General features: G+C 50.4%; 1 protein-coding gene across 1 annotated transcript; it reads right to left on the bottom strand.

Annotated features, from left to right (window-relative positions):
* Positions 1 to 445: 445 nt before the first annotated feature.
* On the bottom strand, positions 446 to 11,530 carry LOC122388398 (dual specificity protein phosphatase 14-like). Its single transcript, XM_043379439.1, has 3 exons — positions 11,123 to 11,530; positions 8,941 to 9,532; positions 446 to 1,683 (listed from the first exon to the last, which is right to left on the bottom strand). Exons 1-3 carry the CDS (start codon positions 11,123 to 11,125, stop codon positions 1,556 to 1,558), a joined length of 723 nt encoding a protein of 240 aa, XP_043235374.1. The 5' UTR covers positions 11,126 to 11,530; the 3' UTR covers positions 446 to 1,555.
* Positions 11,531 to 11,551: the final 21 nt, after the last annotated feature.

Below are 11,551 nucleotides of genomic sequence, written 5' to 3'. Positions count from 1 at the left end.
GAGAGCGTCGGTGTTCACACGCCGTGTGGACCGCACGGTGATGGTTTCGGGCACCTAGAAAATTGCTAAGGCTACCGTAGAAAATTGAAACATCCCTTACATCGGTTAGGGATGAGGTGGTGTCTTGCCCATTGAACTTTATGTGTCAATGAGCAAGGCCTCCAGCATATTATCGTTTCAAACTGGCGCAATGCCTTCAGAATAAATAACAATGCATTTTGTGCTTTAGAAGACAGATTTCAGGATTCGCAGTCGCCTGTTTTTATCTTTATTTAGGTAGAATCGTTTGTGCATTTTACCGTGCACCGTTTAAAGAAAAGTGCTCCTTTTTAAAGCACAAAGAGCGACGTACGTGAACCTTTGCAAAAAAAAAAAAACAGTGGCTGATGCCGATTGTCTTCTTCGTACACAATTCAACAACAGTTCTTTATGAAAAGCCGTGTACCCTTGGTGAATATATTTATTGTTGTGCGACTCTTGTACACGAAGGAAACAAAAACATCGTGGGTCAACCAAAGCCTCGAATCTGGAGGCAAATGGGCGACGTTAGCCGCTTTTATGAGGCACTGTGGGCCTCGAAAGTACACGAGTTTTGGCTCACAGGATTAGCAGATGTCAATCATTGGCATGCATGATTTGTTAGACATTGCAGTTAGTAGGACATTTTGGACTTCTTACTACTTGAATTTGAAAGAATTGGTTTTACCGGTGCAAAATAAAAGTTGATATCGATGATCCAATCGTTCAGAAAAGACAGACAGAAGTCAATTTTGTATACTTCTTTGCGGACCGGACAGAATTTCATAAAATGGGGAAATTCAATTCAGCCTTGAGCTATAAGACTGGAGCTTCGAAATAAGTGGAAATGCCCATATGACCAACGACATTGTGTTGCGCACACACATGACAAGGTCTTGTCGAGCTGGTGAAACAATGTTGAGACATCGATCATGCAAAGCGTCATCGATACCATTTGGCCGACCTCGGCTGGCCCCACATCGCTCTATTCTACCATCAGTAGCCGTTCTAGAAACAGAATACGGGCCCTCCCCCGCGCGCCCCGAGTAGCATAGAGCTTGTGCACGACGCCGGACGAAACCAACACGACCGGGCGCGGAAATGAAAGACGAGAGTGACAAGAGCCAACAGGGCGCGTGACAGCAGTAGTCGGGTCGCTGGCACGAGCGCGAACACTCCAACACCGGATATCACCGGTTTGGAGACCGGATCCGCACTGTCCAACACCGGATCCCTTCAGTTCAGACACCGAATCACACCGGTTCGGTCACCGGATCCCACCTGTCGGTGCGTCCGAACACGGCACCTGTCACACTGTCCGCCCCTTCCAAGCTCAACGGGTCCGACCTGCCGTATATGATACCCCATACCTGGCACTGCGTGACACAGCACCAGATACCCGACCCGGCGAGGCGTCACTCCCCGGTTCGCCCCGCCCGTGTGCGCCTCTGTGGCGGCTCTGTGCGTGTCCCACCACCAGCGGTGAGGTGCGTGTGTGAGTGACGGCTCTGAGAGAAGATGAGACCGCTGACAGTCGCTACGAGACGGCCGGGGTGTCGATGGGGGCCGGGCTCAGGTCGGCCCGACTGCCCGCGGCGCTCTCCAGCGGAGGACAGTCGGCCTCAGTCGCCTTCCGACCCGTCCGGAAAATGTTCACCCGGTGGGCTGAAACAGGGAAAATTCATTGTAAGACGGACAGTGAAACAGAGGAGACGCAAGTGTTAAAGGGGTGGTGAAACACAGGAGATTTGTTCCTAGACAATGAAAATGCTATTTTGGTGATGTTAGCATTGGTTTTGAGTCAATTTATTATCGATTTTTGCTTCGTTTCAATCCAAGGAAAGTTTTTCCTCTATTAATTATCAGACGCGCTAACCTACCTCAACTTAAATGACTTAACAAAATTAGTAGCCTGCCTGCCTAGAAATTGGCGGCTGAACCAGCGTGATGAAGCCTGCAAAGCTGAGCGGCTCAGCGCTCTCCCGTTACCAGCGGGATACCGGCAGGGGCGGCTGCCAAATGTCGCCCTGCCGTCACCGTCGCCCGGCTGTCGTCCTCCGAAGCCGCTCATTTGTAAACAATTGTCCCTGTGGACGTCGTCCCGGGACCTGCCCCTGGAGCAGCTCGGACCGAGACGCTACGGCTGTCCGGTGTTAAGCGGTGCATTCTGGCGGAGTGGCCACCGCTCGTAACTCTCCTCATTACCACGCTGGTCCGACCGTCTAGCGGAGGCGTGTCGGTCAGCGGGGACCACAGCCCGGCCCGTCGGCTGGCCGCCAGCCGCCTGTCCGTGATATGACGCCTGATGGAGAGCGCCGGCTCCAACAGCAGCGCCGGCTCGAGTATTTCCGCGCTCCGTGTGGGCGACAAGCGCCGGGCTCGGGGTCTGATGGCAGCCGACTAGAGGTCTGCACCGGCCGGCTGCAGCCGCGGCTGGCTGCAGCCCCACGGCTGTGGGCCGGGGCGGCTGCAAATATCTCCAAGAACACGGCTACGGCTGTGGCCACGGCTGTGAGATTTCAAGCTCAATCTTAAGTACTCAAATATAAAATTTTAAATCCTTAATCTTACATTCTGATAAGCAGTCTAGCCTGTAAAAATCATGCAAAGGATGCCCAGCAACATTGAAAGTGGTGAAGCCTTTGAAAACCTGTAATGGTTTTACCACTTGCTGTAGGGGAGTTTGCACTCTGGTACAGAATACTAATTATAGGTACCAATTGTTCCTTCATCATCAAGAGCTTGACAGTTTAAGAAAATGCAACATGTTTGATGTTGCATTGTCACATCCCTCTCAAATCAATCTCACCTCATGGTCATTAGGAGAGCACCTTACAGCTATTGAAGACGAGCGTTCAATAATTCTTTGAGGTAATAGAAAAAGAAATCACGCCTAGGTAAAGCCAGGTAAAGGCTTCATAAAATATTACCTAAAATAACTCTTCGATGTATTTCTGGATTTTCGGCAAGTCCAATTACATAATATAAAACTGGCGCTTTATGTTCTAACTGGTGTGTAAGTGACCGCTAACAGAAAATGCTGATCAACGAAGCCAATGGAATTAGATTATAAGTGAGCATGAACCTTACTTACGGTTAATTCACATGATGGTGAAAACCCTGAACACGTAATTCACATGACGGTGAAAACCCTGAACACAATATTTCTTACGCGAGCTGTTGACTTTACTAATAAAATGACGTCTGCTACTGAAAATGTAAATTTTTTTATACCTAATCTTTGTTTGAGAACAAGTTTTTAACTGTATAGCATTATTATTTATTATTTTTAATTTTTTTATGGCTGTTTATAGTGACATAAAACAATTTTTTGCCACTTCTTTGCTATTGACGTCATTAAAAACTCAAGTAAAATTTTTCATTAAAAGAGGCAATTGTGGCTCGCCGTCTTTGGGGATTTGAGCGAAGATCATTGGGCCTGTTCCAGCGCCTCCAGAAACCTCCAGAAAGCTCCAGAAAGCTCTAGAATCCTCCAGAGAGCGTTCCAGCGCCTCCAGAAAGCTCCAGAAAGCTCTCGCCAAAGCTCCAGAAACCTCCAGTAGCCTCCAGAGAGTTGAGAGGTCCAAATTTCTCTGGAGGCTCTGGTCTACAATTATGGTGCACATGTGACAATCACGAATGTAAACAAAGGACATTTGACTTATTATTTTACAACTTGAATGTAAAGAAAATTACAATGCTATCATTTTATTTATCTTTTTAACTAAAATTGAAAACAAATTTTGCGTTTCAAGAGAGAACAATCATCATTCTTTTGGTATCTATGACGCTAATCTCCAGAAATCTCCAGATTGCGTTCCAGCGCCTCCAGTAAAACCTCTGGTAGAGCCTCCAGTCAAGAATTTCTTCTGGAGGCGCTGGAACAGGCCCAATATCAAAATAGATGAATGTTTTTCTTTCTTGGATGCTCAGTGCTCACTAGTGTTTTGATGCCTTGCATATCAAATTAGTTTGAGACTTGCTCAGAAGGCTGCTTCAAGCCTGGCATATCACACCCCAGAAAATATGCAAGGTAAGAAAGAAGCAAGAGTTTTGACTAGACAATCACTGTTTGACAGTCCATCAACTTCAGTTTCATTTTCCATAACTAACATTGATAATGAAAAGCATCAGGGTCTGTTGTTCTGTCCCACAACCATGCTTCAGGATTTGGCATTAGATGTCTACACTGCTAGTGCTTCTATTCTGGTTCCTTGTTTATGTTTTCTGTTGATATAGGTACCTACCTAGTCCTACCCATCTTTCTTAACCCCTTGCAAGGGCTTGTGTAGGCATGCGATGCGCATCAGGCTTCAGGCCTTCTGCCTAAAGCCAGATACACAACCACTTAACCTATGATGCTTTATGAGCTTGAGAATCTATTTTTTGCAATGTGCTTTTGGCTATATGTTTCAACTAAAACAACTTATGATATACTATTTGGTTGCATTTCATTGAAAGTATCCACGGCCGGCTGACGGCTGGCTGCCCACAGTTTGCCACGGCTGTGGGCGGCTGTGGCTGTGGAGCCACGGCTGCGGGGCGGCTAGGCTGTGGAAAATTGCAGCCGTGCAGAACTCTACAGCCGACTGCGTGCGGCGCTGGCAGGAGGGACGCGCGCGGCACGCTTCCAGAGACAACAGCCGCCCACTCCCGGTCCTCGCTCCGGTGGCGTCTCATTGACCCGAGCACGTGCCGACCATTGGCGCCGGTATAAAGTAAAATTATTTCTCCGGGTGGGCAAAGGTCACGGCCGCAGTGCGGTGCCGCTCTGACGAGCCGTTCCGGCGCCGGTCCGCTGGAACGGTGACTGTCGCGGTGCCGCCCCCTTCTGGCAGACGCTCACGGCATAGATGACGCTCAGGTCGCGGAAATGCCAAAAGCGCCTGGACGAGCGGGCGACTGCCGCCTGCATGGGTGAGATCCGTAATGCAGTCTTTTTGTTGCTCTTAAGTTATCTAACCAGTAGCTGGTTGAACATCGTTTTCCACGTTTTCATCCATTTCATCCATTCATTATCAGCATTCCACAACTGTGGCACTGCTAGCGTTTTCCGTTTCCGTTTATAACCGTCTAGCGAACCCCTTTCCGTCGATCCGTCCCACACGTGTCATTACTCACTGACTAGTCTCTCCGGTCGGTTTGGCTCCCGGTCCCGCTCGCGCCGGCCGGAAGGGGGTCTGAACGTCTGACTGGGTGCCGACGAGACGCAGCGCGGCCCGGGCGGAATGTCGACCCGGAGCGGCGTGCCAGGAGGCGCGGGAGAGCGGCCAGCTCGGCGGCAGCTCCACGTGCTCCTGGGGGTGATCACCGACGTCCGACCACCAACAGCGGCCGCCAGACGGGCACGGCGTGACCAGAGCCGACCGCCGGCGACCAGGGGCGCCGTGAGCGGAACTAAGGCGGTGAATTAGACCAGAAATGGCGCTGGTTGAAATTTCACCTATTGGTTTGGTATAAACGTCATATTTCCATGGCGGTTCTGGCCTACCTTGGCCTCTTACCTAGCCTTTGTTGTGAGCCATGGGCATCTCGGGACCTTATACCTATCCTTGTCCAAATGTCTGACTGAGACATTTGAACGGAATCCGTCTCGCTGAATGGCGCCGGTCGTATTCAGATAACCAATCAGATCCGTCTTTGGTCATAAAAAGCTAATTATGTACATCTGTCGTCGACGGCAATCTTATCCGAAACTTCATCTGCAGGAGCCAGCCAATCAGATTGCTTATTGTAGTATAGGTAGCCAGCCAAAAGGTGTTCCTTTGGGCATTGAGAACGCCTACTAGCCTAAAAAAAAAATCAAACTTTTTCAACTTTCCGCGGCGATTGCGGCAAAACGGTGGGAGATTTCGACTTGAAACCTTCACTATCGTGTTCCTTGATCAATTCTCTATCGTTTGGTATGTATTTCGTTTCCCTAGCTCTAAAAATGGCGCGTTGGAAGCGACGGAAGTCGGCAAGGTCACAGTCGGCGGCAGAAATTCGAAAAATCAAAATTTAAATTTTTGAAATCTGATTGTATTTTTGGATTTGGGAGGTCCATTTGCTCCCTATAGAAGCTAATATTGCTGCACATTCCCATTGAGGTGACAAGAATTAGCAAAATAGTGGTTCGGGCGCTTTTCAAAAATAGTACCGGACGCTGTTCCTCTTGTGACGTCATAGCTCCGTGACCTGACCTGACCCGGTCAATTTTCTTGCACCACACGATAGCCAATGCTTGCCCCAACATGCATGGGAAGTTTCATCATGATCCATCAAACAATGTGGGTATCACCGGCAGAAAACCTAGGGATTCGGCGCACACGTTTGGTAACTGTCGGCCGGAGGCTGTACCTCTTATGACGTCATAACTCCGTGACCTGACATGACCCGATCAATTTTTTTTCGGCAAAAGATGCGCAAAGGCTGCCCCAGAGGGTATTGAAAATTTCAGCCCGCTACGACAAGCCGTTTAGCGTGCACTTCGAAAAAAACCTCAGGGGGGGACAAATGCAGTAAATTTGGTAGGATATTGAAGGAGAAATATGGGACCACCATGCATACTGCATATGGAGAATGTTATCATGGTGACACAAACCAGTTACTCACAAAACATGTATTTAGCAATAAATGTAGAAAAATCGACAGTGAAAACAGCACGTCTCACAAAAGGTTAGACGGTGAACATCTCTTCCACACAGCTCTCTTCCGCTGTCGTTTGTAGGGGTAGGGGAAGGTGGGGTAAGACGGCCCAGCGGGGCAAGACGGACCACCAGCCCTCCCGGCTGAACCGCTGCTGTTATCTACTGCTTTATGCACTCACTACCTTTGTTTCCCTTCGTAACAATGGCCACCTTGAGCTCATGAGGCTAGGATGCATAGCTTTTGAGTTATTGAGAAAAATGTTGTTTTTCGTCAAACCGATCTAATATAAGAGGTCTACGGGTGATTCAATTTCGGCGCCTTTATTGCATGATTAGTTTCTATTTTGCACTTAACGGTGAAGAACAAAATTATAAACTTGGTTATAGTCACACTTTAGAACAGGCAAGGTTTCGCAATGTTGGGCTATTTGACATACACGTCATGATAATGACAGAATTTAGATATGGGGCAAGACGGACCACTGTGGTCCATCTTACCCTGCGGTGGTCCATTGTACCCATCATATGGAAAATTCTTTTCTAAAGCATTGACACAAGTTTAAGTAAGCCAATTTTTCAGGAAGGAGTCTTTGTTGCACATGGACCATTGCAAATGCTAGCTAGCATGCATTCATGCCAAACGACAATCAACACACATGTTCCCAGCTTTTAGTTGCACTTCCATAACATATGAGCATAGAATAAAGGTTCATTTTGTTATTTTACCACTCTACTTACTCGAGTACAGATTAGAACTGTACCAAGCATGAATGGATAGCAGGCACTTCTGGGTGGTCCGTCTTAACCCGCGTTTTTTCTTGTCTGAGTTTTCGACATGTCCCCCTTTAAGAGCATCCACCACCTAGATGTCTTTATTTTGAAATTCAGTCTTTGCACACATCAAAAGAGGAAGGATTGAGCATTCAGAAGACTATAAACAATATGAGTTACGAGAGCAGTGTAGAAAGATATGCGGCCTCAAACCTTAGCTGGTCCGTCTTACCCCACCTTCTCCTACGGTGTAGATAGGGGAGGGGAGGGGAGGGCGTCGGACCGCACCGAGCGCGCGACGGCCGTGGGGGAGGGGGGGGGGGGTTAGGATCGATACGGCCGGCTCGACCCGAGGTCGATACCTCAGGCGCGGCGCACTCTGGTCTCGAAGGTCAGCTGGCACGGGCCGTCGCTCGCGTCAGCCATTGTTAGCTGCGCCCGCCAAAGAGACGTGACACGGGCCGCCGAGCCAAGCAAAGCGCTGCCGCGGAATGCCCTCTCCCGTATCTGCGCAACGCTAATCACCCGGTGCCAAACACAGTCCGGCGGTGATCGCTACGCGTGTTTGACAAGGCGAACACACGCGGAGGAGTTCCGCAGGCGCGCCGATGGGTGCAATAACAGTCTGTTTCAAGCTGCATTAGCCAACGATTAACGGGACTGCATTGTACTCAACACCTTTTGATAAGGTCCACTTAGATGAGTTACTAAATGTCAGTTGCTGTCTTACATGATAGGTACTTTCTGATATGCGATGCCAATTCCAACGGGATGGTGACAGTTACCGGGGTGAGCAGAGTAAAGGCGTATCACAAAGGACTACAATGGTGAGTGAATAGGAAAATCCGTTCCCGATACGCATTTACTTTCTCATGTAACCCTGGTAAGTGATTCATCGTCTTACAAAACACAGCGTGTAAAATTTCAAAGATGGTCATATTCGCAATAAGAAATTAATCAATCATTTCGCATGACTGGACATCCGTATTCTTACTCACAAATGTCATCGATAATTTAATTAAGCGATTTATGACATTGTCCAGAATATATAAGCAAGCGCCGAAGCGGATTAATCGGTTCTGGAGACAAACATTCCCAAGACCAAATGAGCTATTGGGGCGGACTTAGGATTTATAAGGATGTTAACCCTATTAGTGAAAGGGGGGGGGGGTTGTTTTTATCCACCCCTCAGGACTTTCGGGAATATCTCCGAAACCGCTGAAGCTACGATGCTGAAATTTTCTGACTATTCCTAAAACTAAATTGGGCACATTCCCTGAAAATTTCAAGTTCATAACTTTACCAGGGGCGGCTCTAGAGCACTGGGAATTGGGGGTCCTATTCGTGAAGCGAGTCGAACAGCAACCTTGTGTCGAAAAATCTAGGATATTGTCTACAAATCATCACATTTTTGTCTTAAAACGCACCTTTAACTACTTCTCTTTCTGAGTGTTAGCCTCTAGGATGCGTGCCCGTGCCCTGTCTCGCCACCGGAGGATCCAGTCCCAGCCCCAGCGCTCACCGAGGCCCTTGGAGCGCAGCCAGTCGGCCCAGCCGATCAGGCGCCGGTACTCGACCTCGTAGACGTCGGGGATGAGCTCGGCGCCACCGGCCGGGTGCGGCACCATGCGCACGGACGCGGCGCCGCGCACCCGGCGCTCATACTCCACCAGCGCCGCGAAAAAGCCGGCGTTGGGCCGCACCACCCGGCGGCGCGCGCGCACCCGCGCGAACGCCTCGCGCAGCGACAGGCCGGCGTGTTTGACCTGATGGGCGAGCACCAGCGAGGCGCTGCGACTGACACCGGCCACACAGTGGACCAGCGTGCGGCCGCCGCGCCGCCGGTGCCGCTCCATCGTGTCGGCGGCCGTGTCGAAGTGGGCGGCCAGCGGCGCCGTCGGCACGTCCTCCACGGGGATGCGCAGGTAGTCGACGCCGCTGATGGGCAGGTTGGGCAGCGGCGTGACGTTGATGACGCACGTGACGCCCAGCGCGCGGATCCGGTCGACGGTGACGGCCGGCGCGCCGCCCAGCACGATGTAGTCGTTGATTTCGGTCAGCTCGTAGAAGACGTCATCGGCGCGCACCAATGACGAGGCGGGCCGCTGCCGGCTCTGTGAGTGCAGGACACCGGGCGGACCGTCAGCGGGGGAGGGAAGAACGGGCGGCGACTGGGCCAACGATACGTTGCGGTATGGTGCCTGCATTTTACAAGTGAAAACAATGGTACGCGGTGCAGGTAAGACTAAACAATCTAACCACCAATTAAACACCTTTTTGGGCGACAAACGAGGGAGCGCGAGAGTGAGCCCCGCACGTGCGGAAGTGCTAAGAGGACTTCCAGCTGACTTGTGCACGGCAGTCGGCACCCTTCTAACCGACGTCTAGCAGCGTACCTAATTTGAGAGCTATCGGCCCAGCCCAGCTGTTTTCGAGACGTGGAAGCGGCCTCCTGCACGTGCGCACGTGCAAGCTGGATCAAAGGCCCCAGTAATTAGGTACCAACTTATTGTAATGGGAACAAACTTTGTTTTCATTTTGCATACATATGGCACGTGAGTCACGTCCAGTGGAGGTCACCCATGTGCCTTGCATGTCGAGAGTGGTCCGATGCTTGATATAGGGATGCAGCCGCTACAAAAATACCGCAAGTCAACAGCACAGCGGTTGCTGAGATACAGGCCTCTCAAAAGCGCTACTTCAGCAGAACAACTTGGACCACCTTGACTTTTCACGTGGTACAACGTCAACGTGTACCACGTCCACGTCAACGTGCCATGATGATCACCTAGATGCATCGAGAGTAGTTAAATAGGTACGGGGTAGAAGGGATGGGTAGGTACCCAATAAAAAGGCCACAGCTTAATCGGGCCAGCGCGGCGGTTGCTGAGACATTAGCCCCTCAAAACCGTTATAGGGCCGGGTCGCTCAGTGAGGGTTTCCCGTTGGCCGTTACAATTAAAAATGACTAGTTTTGCGGTTCGCGCTCGCTCTTAATAACACATTCTGTGTATGACAGTCATTAAATATATCTGATCCCATCTCATTTACTTCGCAACAATTTAAACGCTGCCTGATTATACCCGCTGGGTGACATATAGCTTCAAACATTAACACTTTGTTACTCGACACTTCTTTTGAAGAAATAACAGGAAGTTGACTCGGCACTTCTTTTGCAATGTTCAAACTTCAGGCAATGGCGAGAAGCCCAACAACACTTAGGTAAATACTGAAAATCGACAAATTACATAGTTAACGCTTTGTCTAGTGCCTACATGACCAGATGCAAGTCCACAAAAGCTTAGGTTGCTTAGGTCGTAGACCATGTTCCAGCTGAGCCTGCCTGGGTCAATATTTCACGTCGGGGACATCGGCTCTGTGCCAGCAGTTTATCTGGCCAAGACCAAGAGATCAATCCAACTCTCAAGAATAGAAATAATCGACATCCAGGATTAATTCTTGGTTCGAGAAACTAAGCCTCATTTATCCCAACCAATGACAGAGGCTGCAAGGCAGCTTGAAAACGGTGACGTTTGTTAATTATAAGTCATGTATACCTACTTCCTTTATAGGTACCAAATTGTTTACGTTTACCTAGCTGGCAGGCTCTGGGACTGGTAATCTCGCCCATACAAAGAGGAAAGCCGTATCAATCTGCCCTAGCTGGCACCAGCCAAAATCGACTGCAATATTATCCAACTTACCATCGTTGTTGCCGGTTTGCTCCTCCCGCTTCAATAAGCCGATCGCATTCCCCGAACGCCGCCGTGAAATCAGTCAGCGGCAGCCGCCTGCGGACGGCGGGGTAGACTGTGCCGCTGCACACGCCGCCGGCTGGGTAGGCTGTGCCGCCGTGCACGCTGGACTGCAGTCTCCGCAGGGCGCTAACACCGGCCGGCGCACGCACTGTTCGGGGACCTGGGAGGAGCGACCGGTCGGCCTGGTGCACTGTCTGATGGCCTGGGTGGGCACTTCTCACAGGGATTGTGTCCGAGTCTGAACAGCAGCTCTGCACCAACGGCCGGAGTCGGGACCGAGTTGCGTCCGCTGCGGAGGTGTGACCTGCTCCGTCGGCTGCGCGCCAAACACTGAGGTCGAGGGTCGCCGGCCGCGGCTTCTGAGTGCCGACCGAC

This window comes from Amphibalanus amphitrite, unplaced genomic scaffold (genome assembly GCF_019059575.1).
Source record: "Amphibalanus amphitrite isolate SeventyFive unplaced genomic scaffold, NRLGWU_Aamphi_draft 000320F_arrow, whole genome shotgun sequence".
Classification (NCBI taxonomy): Eukaryota; Metazoa; Arthropoda; class Thecostraca; order Balanomorpha; family Balanidae; genus Amphibalanus; species Amphibalanus amphitrite.
This window is presented reverse-complemented; position numbering and strand designations above follow the sequence as displayed.

What these genes read in the sequence shown, in the direction of transcription:
- LOC122388398 (XM_043379439.1), bottom strand. An exon ending in GCTGCGCTCCAAGGGCCTCG is followed by an intron (nt 1,684 to 8,940) that starts GTGAGCGCTGGG and finishes TCCCTGTTTCAG; the next exon opens with CCCACCGGGTGAACATTTTC.